Source organism: Lynx canadensis, chromosome A3 (genome assembly GCF_007474595.2).
Source record: "Lynx canadensis isolate LIC74 chromosome A3, mLynCan4.pri.v2, whole genome shotgun sequence".
Classification (NCBI taxonomy): Eukaryota; Metazoa; Chordata; class Mammalia; order Carnivora; family Felidae; genus Lynx; species Lynx canadensis.
The window spans coordinates 139,261,277-139,280,600 of NC_044305.1; the positions used below are offsets into that span (position 1 = coordinate 139,261,277).

The following is a 19,324-nucleotide window of genomic DNA, read 5'->3' on the forward strand; positions in this document are numbered from 1 at the left end:
GGCAGGGAATCCTCAGTCTTCCCTGCCTGAACACACAGAGGACACATCCACGGAGTGACGGCTGCCCACAAGGAAGGAGGGATGCAGAGGCGGGCACCCCAAATTCAGTGCATGTACTGTGCCCCAGGTTCTGGCTGGTGGCTGAGCTCTGCACAAAGCATGCTGCAAGCAGCCCGTCTAAGGATGATGAACCCAACTAAGAACTCAGCTTCTGCACGAAAGAGTTTGCAGCTTGTGGGGAAATAGGTTCAAGAATTCTTTATACTTACATAAACGGGTTAGAAAATCATGGGGCAGAAAGCCGCCACCACGGGGTGAAAGCGCCTGAGGTTAGCTAGCGAGACATTGTACTGGGATCATGAGTAACTTGTTGGATCACCTGCAGGAAATTACTTTCCCTCTGGTGCCGGTATGCTTTGATCACAAACTCCTCTTGCCCCCGCTTTACTTCTTACACACATAGGTTAATGATCACTGTCTGATTGTTTTCTCCACGTTCGCGTGTGTAAGATCTTGTTTTCTTCACATTCGCCACGTGGGTAGCATCTAGTGAGCTCCATAAATCCAGAGACGAAACCCCTGTTCAGGCTCTTATCTTCTCCCAGACATTAGCCTCTCTTGTATTCAATTCTGCGTCTGCTCTCTTGCTGGACGAGAGAGAACTCCAGACTCATAGTCTTCAGCAGTTTGTCAAACTGATTTAATGCCTTTATTTGTTTAAGTCACTAATCTTTGGAAGAAATAACAGAAGCCACATCTATGTTATGCACAATGTCCAATAGGTCCTACAAAACTACCCCAAAATCAAAGAAACAGGAAATGTGCCCTACACACCGGAGAAGACAGAAGGACTCCTCTGTTGTAGTTTGAGTTAACTGCTGTGTTTACATTTCACCGTGGAGATCAGGGCTCATCAAGCCCGGGGCCAGCTCTCATATACCCCATTTTGTACAGCCTGCAAACTAAGCATACCTCTGTAATCCTGGGACGTCTAGCATATACATTCGTCTGTCATCTCAGGAGAGAAGAGACAAAGAATAGGACAGGGATATTGGTGGGAACGGTGTCTGAAAAGTGTAAATATTTGGTTAAAAACAGATATAACTCAGAGAATTAAGTTTATTGAGCCAAAAGAAATACAAATACAGATAAAATGAATCTTAGGCACATCATCGTCCATCTGGTGAAACCAAGAGAAAATCCTCAAAACAGGAGTATGGCACAGCACCCGCAGAAAACCTGCACGCGGAAGGACCGCTGGCTCCGGTGAGAAGCTACGGCCGGAAGACAGCAGGGCTGCTCCAGAGCGCTCACGGAAAGACAAGGTCACGTGCAAAAGTCAATGTGCCGCAAAAATAGCCTGTCAAACGAAGACCAAATGAGAGCATCCCGGACAGAGAAAACCAAGGAAATAGCAACAGATCCACATGGCATGAAATGCTAAAGGAAATTCTTTAGCCTCAGAGAAAATGATACAGCACAAAAACGTGAATCTCCAGAAAGGGGTGAAGAGCTTTGGAAATGGTAAATGCCGGGCAAGTTTAAAAGACATTTCCTGTAGGCTTTGTAGATACATCTGATGCATTCTACTGTACTTTATTTTACTTTCTCCCAGTGTTTACGATGCATGTAGATAAGGTTGAGCCTCAGATAAAGTTCAGTGGTAGACACTGTGTGTGTGTGAGGGCAGGGGGCCCGCACAGGACAGAGCCCAGCAGTAGGCACCCCCCAGGGCTGGCTGCTGTTGGACAAAGGTGGAAAGGCAATCAAATGGGGGAAAGAAAGCATTTTTTAGTAAACAGTTCTGGAATAATTGCATATCAAGGAAAACGTGAACTTGACCCTTCCTCATTCACCCATTTCACAAAAGTTAATTTGAGATGGCTCATCGACATTTAAAGTTTTATGTGAAAATACAGGATCTTTGTGATATGAGGTAGGCAAACGTTTCTTAGGCCACAGAAAACAATGAACGTGTTAAAAAATGATAAAGTAACTTTGCCAAAATTGAAAATATTTGTTCATTGAAGATTCCGTAAGACTACGAATAGACGAGCTCCTGATCAGGAGGAAACATTCACAAAACATAGATCTAGTAAACAACTAGTGTGCAAAACATATTTTTTAATCTTATACCTAATAATAAAAAGAAAAAAACAACCCAGTAAAAAACGGAGAGAATATTTAAATAGAAACTTTACCAAAGAAGATATATAAATTGCCAATAAGCATATGAACAAGAATTCACTTTTACTAGTTATCTGGGAAACGCAAGTTAAGACACAGCAAGTGTGGCGATGGCACCTCCAGCAGGACCAGCACCAGAAGGGGGACCCTGGGGGGCGGGCTCCTGTCAGGAGAATCACGCTGAATGTACGCCCAGCCTACCAGCCCATATCTCACTCTAGGCGTTTAACAAAACAAAAGGGAAAAGGATAAAGAATCAGGCAGTGGTGTGAACCTGTGAACACTGGGCTGGGTCACTCCCACCTTGACCCTGCAAAGAGCACCCTCTGTCCTCAGGCCTCCCCGCCCCCTGCAACCAGCCTGCGAGCCGTCAACTCTCCCACTTGCTGGCCCAGCTGATCTCTCTTCTCACTGAGTCTTCGACGTGTCCCCAGTTTTGTTTTGTGTTTTAGAGTGAGAGCGTGAGTGGGGAAGGGGCAGAGAGAGGGAGGGAGAGAATCCCAGGCAGGCTCCCAGCTGTCAGTGCAGAGCCCGACACAGGGCTCGGTCTCATGAACCCCGAGATCATGACCTGAGCCGAAATCAGGTGTCAGATGCCTAACCGACTGAGCCCCCCGGGTGCCCCTAGTTTATCATCTTAAAAGCTGGAGAAACAGCTAGTTGACAGAAGTAAAAATCAAAAGATGCTTTTGCCCCTCCTAATTTAAAAAGTCATTCTATGATTTGGCCACTGCTTTCATAACGATGTCAAGCAATGGGGAACATGAATGTAGACAGGAGGGTCTGCGGCCAAGGCTCAGGGCCATGCTTCCTGCTCTAGGTCCAGAGAACGTTGCTCTGCCAGAGGGAGAGGAGATTTCCACAACCTACAATCAAGAGAGTCTCAGCTAATAGGATCCCAGAGGTTGCATTTAAAGGGTGGAAAGGGGGCGCCTGGGTGGCTCGGTCGGTTAAGTGTCCGACTTCGGCTCAGGTCATGATCTCACGGTCCGTGAGTTCGAGCCCCGCGTCGGGCTCTGTGCTGACAGCTCAGAGCCTGGAGCCCGTTTCGGATTCTGTGTCTCCCTCTCTCTCTGCCCCTCCCCTGTTCATGCTCTGTCTCTCTCTGTCTCAAAAATAAATAAACGTTAAAAAAATTTTTTAAGGGTGGAAAGGATGTAAGAAGCACAGGAAGGTGTGCCCAGGAACTCATGGAGTGACAGCTGGAGGGTGGGGATGTCGTGCATCGAGCGCGGAGGACATTCACCTGGGGGAGACCACGCGCGTACTGAGGTTTCTGAAAAACATGAGTGGTTACCGACCGCCGCCCATTGCACCCCCTGCCTTACGTATTTTCTGTTGCCGCTCTAACAAACTGCCCCAAACTTAGCGGCTTAACAAATGCATCTTACATTTTTGGGAGTCAAAACTCTGAAACGGGTCTCACTGGGTTGAAATCAAAGCGTTGGCAGGGCTGGTTCCTCCCGGAGTCTCCCGGGGAGACGATCCTGCTGCCCTCCAGCCTCCGGAGGCACCTGCGTGCCGGGCTCTTCTCCCCCCGCACACTAGCCATGGCCGGTTGCCTCGCTCCCTACATGAAGGCAGCTGTGCAGTGACTGTAATCCCATGTGCCACCTACACTCCCCTCCTCTGTGTGAGGGAACACGCTCATCATTTCCAGAAACGAGGGTGGGGGCGTCTTTGGGATTCTAGAAGTAAACTGTGGTATAAAGTGGACGTTCAGGAAATGCAGAGTGGATGCACAGACAGAGGAGACACAGACGTGTAAATGGACACAGTGATTTTAAACACTGCCATCGAAATACAGATGTGGCATTTATAGCCTGACTGAGAAATAGTTTGAGAATATGTCCCTGCACATGGAGAACAGTGGGCCTTGAATGAGAAATACTGGCCTGCAAGAGTCAGGCCAGTCTCCACAGAGCACACACACTTACATTACCTGGTTAATGTTCAAATTCCCTAATATTCTCCACGAGACGCCTTTCACTTCAACCCAGAGCAAGAACTTACAGTTCCTTATATTCGTTAACAAATTTCATCCTTACCTGTGTCTGAACACATGGTTTCCTCTGCCAGCAATGTTCTTTTCCTTCTACCCAGCTTACCAGAGGAGTCTCCACTCAATCTTCAGAGGTCAGCCCTGCACGTGCCCCCGCCTGGTGACGCTTCCTGCAGGCAGTTTCCTTCGGCACCATCACAGCACGCGTCTCCCATGGCGTGGACCGCCTTTTGGCCTGGTGGTGGTCCACCCTCTGGCCCAGGGCCTGCCCCATTAGCCAATGGCCAGGCTATGAATGACTAGACAAACGTCCCCTGAGTGTCCACTATGTGCCAGAAACCATTGTGGGAAATGCCTCCACACTTTCCATAAACCCAGAGCCAGCCGCTGATGGCACGTGACAGATTTGCCATCAAGAGGCATCAGGCACACACATCAGAAAAGCCAAGAGGGAGGTTTAGACTAATGTCTGTGTCACCATGGGCCTCATCCCAGGACATCAGCAGAGCCTGGTCATCTGGCTCTGGCTTCTTACAGACGACCTGTTAGAGAGCACATCAGATACCCAAATAGCATGTTCGTGTGGCCTAATTTTTAACCACGCTTTAGCGATCTTATCTGTTTCGGGTCGACGATATACAATCAAAAATACAGAGGGAAAATCCCCAAACATAACATTGCACTTGTGTGTTTACTACTAGCCACGATAAAATTTTAAGAAATTCTACAGAAACCTCATGGGGCTCGAGGAACACAGTCCCTTCCATATGCTGTACAATGAGGCTTCCCAAACATGTTCTGGAAAACTGCTGCTTTAGGGCCTGCTGGCTCAGGAATAAGGTGGGGGTAGGAGGGGACGACTTCAACTAATAATGTGTCATTATGGATTCAATTTTCCCAAGAGAAGACGTGCCTTAATTTGTTTCCTCAGCTCTTCCCTCCTTGTCTGCGGACACAAGAAGCCCTCCCGGGAGTGCGCCTGCATGCGTAGTCCTGAGGGTCTGCACCCAAACACAGATTCCAGAAGATCTTCATCTCCAACGACTGAATGAGCTGTCGCTACAGATGTGTTCGGCGCTCTGGTCACAGACATTCTCACGGACAACCTACTAGGTATCAGATGTGCTGAGGGTGTCAAACAATCAGACGGATAAGACAGGACCAGGCCCTGGAGCGGCTCAGTCAGTGAGAAGGACAGAAACGCGTCAAACCAAGTAGCACAGTTTGGTGTGGTTGTGACCCATGTGGTCACCACTTCCGGAGCACTGAGGTAGGGACGCATCAGTGGAATACTGAAAATATCAAGTGAAGGTGAGATATAAAATTTGCTGGATTTAATCCATAAGGCTTTCGTTGTCCATAATTATGGAGTTCTCGGAAGCCTGTCGTTAAATGACTGCAAGTTTACACCTGCATTCTATGAGAGAAGAATCGATAAGAACAGATTCGGCTACCCCATAATGCTCGGGAAAAAAAACCAAACTATTTCTCCGTCTAAAATTAAATGGTGTGGAGTAAAGCCTCTCAGTTCAACAACTGTGAACACTCGAAAATTGATTTTGTTGAAAACATGGAAAAGGTGTTCAGGCTCCGCCAGCAGGACCGAGGCAAGGCGGCGTGCTGCCACCTGCTGGCGCCTGATTAAAATGAGATTGGACCGGGTCCCCGCAGGGGTCTGTTCCAGCCCGGCCCGCAGTAACTCCGGGGAAGGAGGGGCGGGGCGGAGGGCACACAGCGTCACCTCCTGGGGAGATGTAGTCCCAGAACCGGAACGGCAGCTCTGTGTTGAACACGCTGTTAGGGATCCCACCTCCAGGATCACGATGCGAGTGGGATTTTGACTCGGTGCAGGGAAAACTGAGTGCCCCCTGACGATTCCGGGCAAAGGTTAGAAAGTGTCTGAAAAGGGAGCGCAGCGGCAGCGGAGCGGGGAGCAGGGAGAACACGTAAGAAGCAGGAGCACAGAGCGTTCAAAGCAGGCGGGACTTGGCCTAGCAGGTGTTCTTCGAGGTCTCTGGGCGGAGTGGAAAGCGTGGGGAGGAGGGCGCGGGAGCGTGCAGACCCCACGACCCTTGCGGCCGGGACCCGCGGGACCTGCGGGGTCACCGGACGCCGTTTCGGACGCTGCAGCAGCCCGGCTTAAACCGGAGCGCGGCCCTCTGGGTTCAGTGTCGGTTTGATCCGCCGCTCAGGAACGCACCTGCCGGGAAGCCATCTCCTCGCGTCCTTTGGCGCCGCCTTGCTCCCGCACGAGCCCCAGAGGCGGGGCCCCTGCGCGTCCTCGCTCCACTCCACCCAGACGGCGGGCGCTGTCTCCGCACGTGGCAGTCCCGGCCCTGCGGGCACACGGTCGCCTTCCGGGTAGGTCCGCGGGCGGCCGCACACACACCCTGTCTCACCCGCTCCTGCTACCGCGTGCCCGCGCTCACCTATTAACCGCGGGTCCCGAGTCCGTCCCTGAGGCGCAGGGCTCTGGACACCCCGGTTAACGAACAGCGACCCGAATGCACCTGTAAGCGGAGGGTAGGCAGGGCGTCCCCAGGGCCTTCTCAACTGCGGTCGCCCACAGGCAGCAACCCCCTCACCCGGCTTGTTAGAAAGGTGGAACGTTCGGCACCCCCAGGTGTACTCAGACCCCACGTACATACGGGCCCAGGTGATGTGTGCGCACGCACAAGGTTATCTGCTAGAAAAAGTGGGTCCCTCCCAGACCCTGTCCCCCTCGGTTCCCCGGAAGCGCGGATACTCTCCCCTCGGTCCCCCGGGAGCGCTGACACCGTCCCCATGGTCCCCCGGGAGCGCGGGCACCGCCCCCTTCCCCTCGGTCCCCCGGACATTGTCCCCCTCGGTCCCCCGGGAGCGCGGACACCGTCCCCCCTCGGTCCCTCGGGGCCGACGTCGGAAGCAGGCAGAGACGCCCACTCGCCCCCCGGTTCTCGAGAGCGCCACTGGGTTGAAGGTCTGAGAACTAAAGACGCTCTCGTCCCCTCTCGCCTCTCGGCCCGCTTGGGAAAACACTCTGGGAGCGTAGTTACAATTTCAACGTTAGATTTAAAGCCATAGAAAACCGCGAGATGTGGACCCGGCACCGGGCACGGGAGATATCGCGAGATAGCTGGGTCCGAGCAGATTTCGCGACAAGTAGAAATCCCGCGAGAGGGGACGCCGGAGGCGTTCCCTGTGGTAACCGACTGGGGTGGGGACAGGAGACGGTGGTGGTGAGGGTGGGCCTTTCCGGGGACGATGCCGTCCGCCTTCTCGGTCAGCTCTTTCCCCGTCAGCATTCCCGCCGTGATCACGGTAACTCGCTGCCTTTTTGGTCGCCAGCTCGGGTGATGGTTGGTGGGGGTGGGGGGGGCAGTCCGGGTTTGTTCGCATCCGCCACGGACGCCGACGACACCGGGTGGGGCGGGGGCGGGGCCTGGTGGTGGGCCGACCGATCCTGGGCGGGGCCTGGTGGTGGGCGGGACGTTTCGGGGCGGACCTGGCGGGGACTCTTGGGCGGCCCTGGGCCCTAGGTGTGGACGCACCGCGGGTAGAGGTGGTGGGGGGACCGCTCCCCCAGCGCAGTGGGAGCCCCAGGTGCTGCTCTTGCGCTGTTCTGGACGCCCCCCCTCGCTCCCTTCCCTTTGCCCCCTCCGCACATTGATGGGGACGGGTAGCTTGTGGGCAGTTTACCCTCCGGGGCGTGCAGAAGCGGCAGGGGACACTTAGTCCTGAGGGCTCTGCAGTGTCCTGATGCAGTTCCCGGCCTGGTTTGCTGGGGGCGGGGCTAAGGGCAGGGCTTGGGGGTGAGCTTGCAGGGGAGATCTAGACGAAGGGTAAATCCGAGCATGGTTGGGGGGGGGGATACGAGCATCTGGGGTGCGGACATGCCACCCTCCGGTTGAGGAGACCCGACATGTCAGTGCTATTTGGCGGCCTGACAGAAAGGTCGGAGGAAATCTAGCAAATTGGGATGGCTCAGATTTCCCAAGGCCTTGAGTGCTAGTCTCAGGAACTCTGTTCCTGCTTGTCCTGGGACGATGATCCTTAGAAGCCTTAAAACATGATTTTATTCAGGCCACAGAAGGGGAAATCCGTGGTGCCCCAGTTCTGCGTGCTCAGACATTAAAGCAGTGACATTTCTCTTTAATGTCTGCGGGTGGCTGAGGTGCAGTCGTTGCCGTCTCCCTCCTCCCCTTCCTTCCCCAACACCTGCTTCTGGGAGGCCTGTGGGGGAAGGGCCCTGGACGCCCCGCCCCGCAGCCCCAGGAGCGCTGGCAGTGGGGGCCCAGGGGTGCTGGCAGTGAGGGACCGCTGGCCCCCCTGACCCAGGAGACGCGACGCCTGGCCCCCATGTGAGTTGACCGTGATGAGTTTCTAGCGATGTGTCTTGCAGCAGACGGACTGGGCGGAGCCGTGGCTCCTGGGGCTGGCCGTCTTCCACGTGCTGTGTCTGCTGCTCACGTGTCTCTCAGCCCAGAGGTATAAACTACAGGTCGGGCATTTCCTGTGCTTAGGTGAGTAGAATGCACGAATTCTGTGACCCAGATTGCCGTGTGACGTGACCAGGTGCAGGGTGGGACGTGTCAGTAAGAGAGCGTCCTCGGGAGAGAGGGAAGCGGTGCGTTGGCGTCGCAGAAGTCGTCCTGCAGCGCAAGGGAAGAGCGGAGGCCCTGCTTCCTGCCGCCACGTGCTGTCACGGGCGTGTGCGCCTCTGGGCCCGCACGAGGTGGTGGGCAGCACCGGCTCCGCGACGCAGTTTCGGACGGAGGTGCGTTGCTGTCGCCCGTGATCCGGACGAGGCAGCAAACCAGCGGAGCTCCGGGACGGGGTCTCGTGCGAGGTGCGGGGGCAGCGCGTAGACCGGGGTGTGCAGGGCCTGCAGGAGGGAGCCACGCAGCAGGGGTGCGGCGCGAGGGCCCCAGTGAACTCCCTGCCGCGAGGACAGCTTGTGCACGGGCCCTGGGGCGGGTCCCTCGGAGAAAGACGCCGGCCTGATCACGGGAGCGGTCGTGCGAGGAAAACTTGGCAACTCAAGAACCGTGTTGGGTTTCTTATTTATGAAGGGTGAAGAGGGGAGGATTTTGCACACGTGGGGGCAACAGACAGACAGTGTTCTACGTGTGTGTACATCTTCTGTGATTCCTTTGGCTCTCAGACCCGCACAGATTGATTTTATTCAGGGCGGTGTTATTTGCCGCATTTTTACAAGTGAGACGCGGAGGGGCTCCCTGCCCCCCAGGTCACTCAGCCCCTGGGTGGCACCGCCGAGATTCATTACCTGGTCAGCTGGCAGAGATGGCGTCATTCCGCCGCCTTCCGTGTCTCAGCCTTTCCCCCCCTTTTCTCCTTTTCCCTTGGCTTTCTTGATGTGCCTCGTTGGGTCCAATCCGGAGGGAGGAGTCCAGAGGTTCTAAAGCCGTGGTGTCTTCCGTTTTGTGACTTGGGTCAAGGACGGGAAGGTTTTTCCCATTTTAATTTACCTGAGAACTTTGCGGTTTGCCGCGTCCCGCCGTGTAGTTTTCACGCAGGAACGGTGGCAGCACGCGGTGCTGAGCGAGCTCCGGATCCGGGGTTGAATAGCCGTGTGCTTCTGCGTCCCGGGCTCGGGGAGGGTCGTGGTCCCTACTCAGGTAGGCTCGGGGGGGGGGGGGGGGGCATCGGGATTCCTGCTGCGGCCGCCAGAACCTCTGGGCCTGTCTCTAGCCGGCTGTCCCGTGTGTCCCCGCGGGGTGGCAGTGTGACGGTGGAAGGCACCTGGTCTCGCAGCTCTGGGCGTTCTGTGACTGGGTCACCGTGACCGGGTCCTGTCGGAGCACGGGCGCAGGCACACGTGTGCGCACGTGGTTTGCAGGGGCAGACCTGCTTCCGGTCTCTGTGCACTGAGACCTTCCCGTGTTTCCGTCAAGGGGAGGTGTCCTGCCTGTAGTGTGCAAGGGTTACAGTCTTACCTCACAGTGTCTCTAAAATAGGAAGTCCACCTCTCATCAAAACTTGCTATTCTCTTACATTTATGTTAAATATACCATCATAAACAGCATGTTTAATTCTGTAAAGATTGGTGATCAATCGCCATCCAGATCCTGACACGTGGTTTCTCTCTCTTCCAGTGATTCTAGTTTATTGTGCCGAGTACATCAATGAAGTAGCAGCAATGAACTGGAGGTAGGCCGACGCCCTGTGCATGTTGACCATACTGGGGAGTGGCACTCTAGAGTGGTCTGTGCAGTGGGAGCATTGCACGCCGACCACAAGACTCCGGGAGCCGCAAGAGAAAACAAGTCGCTGAAGGCCCTGGGGGCCCAAGTGCTTCTGCTCCGACAGGTTTAGGTCAGAGGAACGGCTTATCAGACAGTTTAGGATTTGAAGATTGGTTGATACGGTTCATGACAGCGGGCGACAGTTCAAGGGGCTGTTTGAGGTAGCTCTATTTGCAGAGTAGAGAAAGTGGCATTTTAGAGAGAATTCGGTCCACGCGTGGTCAGGGCGGTGGGTGATGTGCTCTGAGACTTCTCTGCCCTCCCTGGACCTGCCGTGTCCTCTCGAGGCCTCGGATGTCCTCCTGGCATAAACCCCCGGCCGCCCTCCAGTGATCGCAGCTCTACCCCCTTGCCTGCGGCCTCCCTGGAGCCCCACCTCCTCCCTGTCCACCACGGCTCCTGCCAGCCTCTGTTCCCTGGGGTGTGGAGACCCGCGGGGCATCACCAGCCGTCACTGCCCTCTGCTTGTCCTCTGCCCCTGTTTCCAGCTCTCACATCATCCTGCCTGAGTGTCAGGCCCTGTGTCTGGGTGCAGCTCAGCACCGGCACCCACACGTGTGAGCGAGACACAGCTGTGCAAAGCGAGGGGCTTCATCTGGGACCCTCACACGTGTGTCTAGATGTGGCTTTCAGACAACGGTCCACAGGCCCTATCTGGCCCACTGGTTTTACGTGGCCTGTGAGCTAAAAATGGTCTTGATATTTCTGAGTGCTAAAACATTTACATTTCTTCAATGTGAAAGAAAAAAAAGAAAAACTACTAGACTCTCAGCAAAAAGGGGTTGAAGATCTTGCTTCTTGGCCCGGGAAGCATGAATGTGTGCCATTTGGCGCTTTCCAGGAGGTTGCGGAAAGCCACCCTAGGTGACCGTGCACGTTCCATCCCCCCTGCGTTACACCTGCTGTCTCTCCAGCCCCCACACGTCCTTGCTCGTCGGGTCCTGAGGACCTGGAAGAAGCCTGTGCCTTCAGGGAATGGCTGTGGCCCCAGCACCTGCTCCTGGCTGCCCTCTGAACCCATCTCCTCAGCCAGACGTACTGAGAAAATCCCCACTTTTCAATGTAAAACAGGGCCCCTTGGGCCTCCCCCGTCTGGACCCTTCACGATGAGACTTGGAAGATGGTCACTGTCCCCTTGGGCCCGCTCCCCACCTTGTAGCGGAAACGCTGTTGTTCATGACAGGGTGGGGTGTGTGGGGCCTGGCCCACCGCCAGTCCGCGGGTTACTTGACCTCAGCCTCCCTCCCCCTGAACCACCTGCTCGCGGGTTTCCAGGACACCAGGCTGCCAGTCTCCTCCTCTCTCAGGACGTCCCTCCTTCCGCTCTCTGCCTTCCTCCTGTGCTAGGGCAGCCGCCCCAGCCGCTGGAGGTCTGATGACCATCAGGAGAGCAGCGCTTCACACTCGGCCCCCATCCAGAGCTGACCCCAGGCACGGTGCTCCACTCTGTACTGGCGCTTCTCCTCCCGGTGACTTTGGCCATAGACCTCACTCGCCACGCAGATTCCTTCCGAGGTCCTTGACCTTGGAAACAAACCACGAGCGCGGCTCTGTCCCTCACCTCCGGCGCCCGCCCCCACGCCTCCCGAGCGGTGGCCTGCTTCCCCAAGCGCCAGCCCCTCCTCGACCTAGGCCTCGGCACGACCTCGGCACAGCCACGGCAGCCATGGCCACAGGCTGGCCACGGCTGGGCCCTGGTGGCTCCCCCGGGTCCCTGCTGGAGTGTCGGGAGCCTTCCTGCAGCCCACGTGCAACTCCATGCTCCTTGGCTTCATTTTTGTCCGGAACATCAGTCACACGAGTGCGTTTTGAGTGTCGTCTTATCTGAACCGTCTCCCCTATAGTTAGTATAAGCCCTGAGCTCTGCCTCCCCTGTTCTCAGCCGTGATGCCAGGGCTGCTGGCCGGCTCCTCCGTGACTGTCACTGAGCTGACAGGTTGTTAGGTGCTTTATAAACGGTCGTTCTGCGTGTCACTGGTGGTCACAGACGAGCCCCAGGATACAACCAGCCTCTGCCTGGGGGCAGCTTGAGGGACCCAGCCTGCTGGTGAGAGTTCGAGCAGAGAGCCGGCTGGTACCGTCTCAGAGTAGCTCTGGAGCGCGTGCGGCCCGTGACGCCTTCTGGCGCACGGAAGGCACAGCACGTCCCAGGTGACGTCAAACTCGCCGTTAACCAGAGCGCACGAGTGTTTACTTTGCCCGGCAAATCCGAGGGTTGATTGCTGTTGCCCCCACCGCCCTCTTCCCCAGGCCCCGGGGCTCCTGCCTTCTTCCCCGCGGGCCCGCTGCACGTTCCCTGGTGGGGCCCAGTAGGAGTGAGCTGGGAAGGGCTGAGGGTGGGTTCGGTCGTGGGGCAGGCGGTGGAGCCTTAGTCGACGTAAGAGGCTCTCCAGGAGCCTTACGTTAGGGAATATCGCTAAGGACGTTGTTCCGTTATACCAAGTAACTTTTAATTTCTTCCCGAAACAGGTCATTTTCAAAATACCAGTATTTCGATTCACGGGGGATGTTCATTTCTCTAGTGTTTTCAGCACCGCTGCTGCTCAATGCCATGATCATCGTGGTATGTGTGTTACGGCTTTCTGAGTTCTAGTGTTGTTGACGGATGTGTGTTTTCCAATTCTAAACGTGTCTCAAAATCATTGTTTTTAGATTATGTGGGTCCGAAAGACTTTGAATGTAATGACTGACCTGAAAACGTTACGGGAGAAGAGAAGAGGAAGGAAGAGAAAAGAAGAATAACACTGGAACGGTTGTGTTGGTTTTCTCACGGACGTTGTTTTCCTCTGTTGTTGTGTCAAGGGTTAAAGTGCGCGTCGGGGGCGTCCTTACTCGGCCACTCACGTTTGTGCAGAGGGTCCTTTTATCGTGACATCCGTGTCGTAGGACACACTTTGAAACTGGTTTTTAGAATAAACACTAGTGTCCTGTTCCACCTGGTGTCGGTTAGCCCTGGTTCGACCCAGGATGTCGCGTCTTCCTGTTAAAGTGTGTAAACCAGTAGCGTCTGTGCATAGTTCGCCGAGTTGTCACCTGTACGGTTAGTATTCATTGTAAAGCGTTGAAGCAACGTACACACTTTGAAGCAAATGATAAATGGTGCTGCCCGTGCAATGGCACCATCACCCCCTGCATGCGCTGCTTCCCAGGCTGCGGCCCAGCTGGTTCTCCGAGGAGGGGATGCGGCAAAGGTGGTGACGTTTTGGGTTGTCACTGGAGGGCTGGAGCCCAGGGTGGTCCTGAGCTAGGGATGATCTGACCCGGCATGTTAGCAGTGCCGGGATTGAGAAGCCCTGGGCCGGAGCAGTCTGTATGTGAGACCCTGGGAGCAAGGTCCTGAAGAGAGTCAGGCTTGTGAGCGCAGGCAGCCAAGGCCCAGGAGGCGAGGCTTCTGTGAAGGGCACACAGTTGGCCCCAGGGCAGAGGAAGTTCGGGGCTGCTTTGTGTTCTCACAGGAGTTCTAGGAGTTAACGGTACAAAGGCCTTCAAGTCAGGGCTCCATGGAAAGGTTTTCAGGATGCGGGATTAGAAGTAGAAATATTCAGTGGCTGTTTAGCTGTTCCAGCTAATAGGTTTTTACAATGATGACAAGATTATAGTCCTTCCTAAATCTCACTTTTCAAAAGTGTGGGTGCTCAGGAACGTGCTAGCACTTGTGTTAGAACAGGTGCACCATTACCTCTTAGCATCTCCTTTGCAGACTGTCGCTCAGGCCTCTTGGTCCTTCCGTAGCTGGAGGGCGACAGGTGAGTAGAGATCCAGGTTTTTAAAAGTGCAGGGTCCAGTATAGGAAATGCTGCTGGCTCTTGATTTGGGTTTGAAAAAAATTGTGAATGGTTGTCTTAATCTTAACAAGGTTTCTCCCTCTAAACAAAACATATTCTTTAAATTAAAAAAAAAAGTCTGACATTTATATTTAGCAGCTTAAAAGGTGACACTCTGATAGTTTTTATTTTTATTAAAAATTTCTTTTAACGTTTATTTATTTTTGAGAGCCAGAGCACAAGTTGGGGAGGGGCAGAGAGAGAGAGAGAGAGAGACACTGAATCTGAAGCAGGCTCCAGGCTCCGAGCTGTCAGCACAGAGCTGGATGCAGGGCTTGAACCCATGAACCTAAGTAAGATCATGACCTGAGCTGAAGTCGGACGCTCAACCGACTGAGCCAGCCAGGCACCCCACACTTTGATAGATTTTTAAATTAAATCTTGAAATTGAAATATATAACGTTTTCCTGGATAATTGTGAACTCTTGGTAGAGAAACAATTTCCTGATTTCTGACAGTTTTAGAAGGGAGTTGATAGGATCTTCTAGACAGAACCAGTGAAGTTTCTACTATGACATGTTTTCCAGTTCCTTCCTGGTATGTTCTCTTTTGTATTGAACATAAAAAGTGGTTTCAAAGTAGCATCTGTGTTCCGTCGTTTCAAGTCCATTGCACTTGCGGCCTGTGAGTGGGATGCTCCCCGTCAGGTGTTGAGTGGTGTCGTGGTCCTGGGACAGCTCAGGCGTCACAGCCCCGGCCCCAGCCCTGGTCCCCAGGAGTAGCCGTGTGAGCTCGTGCAAGGCAGAAGGGATGTGCAGGCTGAGCTTGTGCGGGCCCGTAGAGGGAAGGGGACACAGCCGGACATCCAGCCTCACGTGGCTGATGTAAGGAGGCCGCGCCGCGTTTCCACTCCCTGCAATTATTTGGACTGTGCTGTGGGACCGTCTGGATGTCATAGTGCAGTATCGTGAACATGGTCTGAATTTGACTTTAATGACGTATATCAGTGTGAAAACATGACACGGGGCCTTGTCTTTGTACATTTGTGTGTGCATATGTAATTTCGGGGGGGGGCGGTTATATTTTATTTTCACAAACACACACACAAACCTTTTTTAACTGGTAAGTTCATATTCTGTGCCTTAAAATGCAATTGTTAAAAAGTGTTTTAATTCTCATTGTCACGGGAAGGAAGGTCCTACACGCCAAACTGCCCGCTCCATCCAGAGGACATCGTCCCCTCTGTTTAAGTGAAGTAGACGTTTTACGTGTATATTTGTAAACAAAGAGGGGGAAAAAGAGATTCACGATAAAAATATATTTTGCGTATTCCAAATCTGCGACACCTTCAGTGTCTTCGTTGACACTGACCATATGATTGACTTGATCGACTATATATTTAATAACATATAGTATGGTTTTTTCCCCCTGAAATTGTACATTTGCTTTGGCTTTTCTGTGGACGAAGCAGGAACCCTCAGAAGGTTGGCTCTGCTGGTGTGGCCACGTGGTCCCTCACTAGGCCCTGAGAGTCACGTACCCAGACATTGACTTTTGTCAGAAAATCAGTGCAGACACATTCACACACATATCAAATAAGGTGACATATAAACCTGCATTATTTATTGTGACAAAGTGGCAAGGACATGGTGACATAGTCTCACCCTTCACAAGAAATTTAAAGTTAAAAACTTTTAGGGGCACCTGGCTGGCTCAGTGGGTTAAGTGTCTGACTCTTGATTTCAGCTCGGTCATGATCTCAAGGTTACGCAGCCTTCTTGGGATTCTCTCTCTCTCTCTCTGTCTCTCTCTCTGCCCCTCCCCTACTTGCTCTGTCTGAATAAATAAATAAAATTTGAATGTCAAAGCACTTAAAAATTTTAATTTGGAATCCTTATTGACTAGGGATGCGGACTAAGGAATATCAGTGGAAATGGGTCCAACACTTACAGACACCAAGCCACCTACCCTACCCTGCCAGGCCGCGCCCCCGGGAAGGCCAGCGAGCCTCGAGCCTCGGGTGCTTGGGTCCCCGCCGCCTCTTGTTCACCTCGCGTGTCCTCTGTGCTGTGCATCTCACTTCCTGGAGCCGAGGACGTCTCACGCCGCATCTGGTGACACTGCCTATGTCGGTGCCCTGTTGGCAGGGGTCACGGCTTACGTTTGTTTCATGTCCTCGGCCTCGACCCCCGCACCGCCTCCTTCCAGCCTCCAGAGCGGGTTCAGAAACGGTCCGCGGATGGCATTCGGGCCCACGTTGTACGGTGAGCCCGGGGCAGCCATCCCCAGACAGGGACGGTGACTCGGCCGCCTCCGCCTGCAGCCCGTACAGCAGGCCCACCCTGTGTTGTGTGTCTCCTCTCCTGCCGGGGACCCACGGGGACCGCTGGTCCCCGCGCTCCGGGTCCGGCCTGGTCCCCAGCCGAGTTTATCCATCTCGGGGAGCCTGGGCGTGTCTCCCCGGGCTGAGCCCTGCCCACCGCCGTGAGTCCGCTCTTCCTGAACCTTCCATGCAGGGACTCCAGCTTGCCCTTGTCTGCTTTGCTGTTCTTAAATGACCTCCGGTGTATTTCGAACGGAAGGAGATGGTCAAATGTCAGTTCGCTGCCCCTACGGTTTTCCTTAAGGTCAATTTTTTATGAAGTATTTTTTCAATTCCTTTTATCATGATCACATTTCAATATGTACGTCATTTTCAATGACTGCATTGTAACCAGATCACTAGTTCAATCTGCTTAACCAGTTACTGGTACTGGAGGTGCAGAGTTTTTCTGATTGTTTTCCTAACTTAAGCAATACAAGTATCTACGACTTCCGAGGCGTACTTTTACATGTTAGTTATTGATGTGGGGTAAAGCCTGCAAGTGAAATTAAGTCAAAATATAAACGTTTTATTGCAATTGATAAATATTGCTAAGCCAGTCTTCAGGAAGCATAAACCAGCATCGTTTGCACGTGTTTCCTTGACCCTGTTTGGCTGGCAACATTAAAAGAATACTCTTCTGGTGAATAAACACAAATTTATCTCATTGTTCTAATGTGCATTTCCTTGGTTACCAGAGAGGCTAACATTTTGCAAATGCTAATTGACATTTTGCACTTTGGCAGACTAATCTATTCATACTACGATATTGCCTCTTAAAAATTGTTTCTAATTTCATATATTAACATTATTAAAATATTTAACATTTAACGTAATTAACACTATTATTAAAATTAATAACGTGTAAGGCAAAATGTCTTTCCGGTTTGAAGTTTGATTTTCGCCTTTGTTGTAAGAGTTTAGAACTGTGAGAAATTCTTGTGTTTTCTGTGTTGACTGGCGCAGCTGCGAAGGGCTGGGACTTCACCCTCGCTGCAAGCCAACAAGGCCGCCACGCATCCTGGAAGGAGCGTGACGACAAACAACAAGGAAGTTGGTGCAAAGCAGTTACTTTCAGTTTTACTTATTTATTTATTTGGCATAGATTTTGGCTAATGCCAAATGTTTTGGGGGTTTGTTTCACTTACTTACACAAACTTGTATTACCCGTGAAGTCACGAAGACCAGCCCTCCACTCTTGACGCTCTGGTCTGGAAGTGCTTACTCATGTCGGAAGGATTAAACCAAAGTAGTCAGTCCGATTCATGTCAAGTCAATGTTTTGTGAGATTATGTGCATTTAATAGTAAAAGTGGCAATTAAGGAAATAGTGAATTCAGACTGTTTATATTTTGACATGTAAAAGTTTAGCCAAGAATCCCTGAAAACATACTTGGGGTATAATATTATAAAGATGTACGTTTTTGAAATATATTTAGTGGATGCTTGTGGGATTTGTCTTTTTTTTTTTTTTTTCCCCAGCATAGTGTTCGGCCTGAATCCCCCTGAATCCCTGCTTCACTTGCTTCTGTGGCTGGTCACCTCTGGCGTGAGGAAGGGGCCACGTGTTCCTCCCGCCGTGGGGGTGCCTGCGACAAGCAGCCTTGGAATGTTTACTCCCTGGAGTGTCCACTGAGCAGAATAACGGAGACACGGAGGACGACAGAGGTGGAGAAGACCGATACGGTTGGATTTCGTGTTCATGGCGCCCTCACGTTCGCCCTCCGGGAGAGCCTTCCAGAGGCCTTGGGGGTTCTCCACGCCCCATCCTACCGGTGAGGTGACTTCCTGTTGACAGCAAGTTACCTGCACACACAGCTGAGATTCCGGAATAGTCGCTGTGCCGCGGCTGCGGGATTAATTCCCCGCATTAGTGCCTGGTGGCTGTAAAACTGCTCATGAAAACGAAGTGGTTGTGAGAATCGTTTGCACGTCTAGCAGTGGACTCTGGGTAAAGACACCTGCGCCGAGTCTTGCCGTGTTAGAAGACTCCTCCCGCATTAGAAAAAGGTTTTAAACACTGCTTCCCATGTTCCCAGAGACTTGCTCACAAGACTATCAAGGACATAAAATAGCATTCTGTGGGAGACGAGGCCTGGAAGGAGAGTGTCTTTGGAGTGGGAGGGGTCGGTTTGACTTCTGACTCTCGGAACTTGCTAGAGAGGCAGTGTCGGCCAAATCACTGAGTTTTTTCTGAATTTGTTTCCCCTTGCGAATAAAGTGTGTATTAATGCGTGCCGTACTCATTTAATAAGATGACGGCAAGCATCAAAACATACGGCAGGCGTTAAATTTCCCTAAAGCGCATGGACAGTAGCGGCTAGCGGGCTGGCGATAACTTGGTATCGATCTAGTCCTAAGACTCACACCCAGGACGGGACGCATCCAAGTGTCAGCTCAGCCCAGGAGCCCAGGGAGAGAAAGACGTGTGTGCAAACAAGTGCACGAGGGACGTGCCCCCCTCAGCAGCCATGTGCTCTGCGCGGCCCGTTTCCTAAGCTGTGAAACAAAAATGTCAAAACGCGGAACCCGTCTCTCCTCAGGTCTGCAAACTTATTCTCAGGCGAGGAAACGTGTGTTTTCACTAACGCCGCCAGAGGGCGCCAAGGCAGCAGGCCGAGTGCTCCAGGGATGCGGGGGCCAGGCTGAGGCTTCTCCAAAGGGAACAGACCAAGAATTATGGTGCTTTGATTTCCTGTCTTCATTTGAACGAAGCTGACCGTGTCCAAATTATGTTGTAAAGTTAATTTTTACTTTGTCAGAAG

General features: G+C 52.9%; 1 protein-coding gene and 2 long non-coding RNA genes across 5 annotated transcripts; 2 read left to right on the forward strand and 1 right to left on the reverse strand.

The window, feature by feature from the left end:
* Positions 1-1,101: 1,101 nt before the first annotated feature.
* Positions 1,102-6,942, reverse strand: LOC115511172. Its single transcript, XR_003967971.1, has 2 exons — positions 4,236-6,942; positions 1,102-1,360 (listed from the first exon to the last, which is right to left on the reverse strand). It is a non-coding gene; the product is annotated as an uncharacterized LOC115511172 (long non-coding RNA).
* A 306-nt stretch (positions 6,943-7,248) lies between these two features.
* TMEM18 (transmembrane protein 18) lies at positions 7,249-13,369 on the forward strand. Of its 3 annotated transcripts, none has more exons than XM_030311743.1 (5): positions 7,359-7,489; positions 8,574-8,691; positions 10,285-10,339; positions 12,904-12,997; positions 13,087-13,369. In XM_030311743.1, the coding sequence occupies exons 1-5, from the start codon at positions 7,433-7,435 to the stop codon at positions 13,174-13,176; spliced, it is 414 nt and encodes a 137-aa protein (XP_030167603.1). In that variant the 5' UTR covers positions 7,359-7,432; the 3' UTR covers positions 13,177-13,369. The 3 variants fall into 3 exon arrangements, with proteins under 3 accessions (XP_030167601.1, XP_030167603.1, XP_030167602.1); XM_030311742.1 differs by having other exon boundaries at positions 7,360-7,489; positions 8,571-8,691; XM_030311741.1 differs by lacking the exon at positions 8,574-8,691 and having other exon boundaries at positions 7,249-7,489.
* Positions 13,370-16,016: 2,647 nt separating this feature from the next.
* On the forward strand, positions 16,017-18,792 carry LOC115511174. Its single transcript, XR_003967972.1, has 2 exons — positions 16,017-16,825; positions 18,042-18,792. It is a non-coding gene; the product is annotated as an uncharacterized LOC115511174 (long non-coding RNA).
* The last annotated feature ends 532 nt before the right edge of the window (positions 18,793-19,324 follow it).

Coding starts and splice junctions, on each gene's coding strand:
- TMEM18 (XM_030311741.1), top strand. CDS start 7,264: ATGTGGACCCGGCACCGGGCACGGGAGATATCGCGAGATAGCTGGGTC. Junction 7,490..10,284: donor GCATTCCCGCCGTGATCACG/GTAACTCGCTGC, acceptor TCTCTCTTCCAG/TGATTCTAGTTTATTGTGCC. Junction 12,998..13,086: donor TCAATGCCATGATCATCGTG/GTATGTGTGTTA, acceptor CATTGTTTTTAG/ATTATGTGGGTCCGAAAGAC.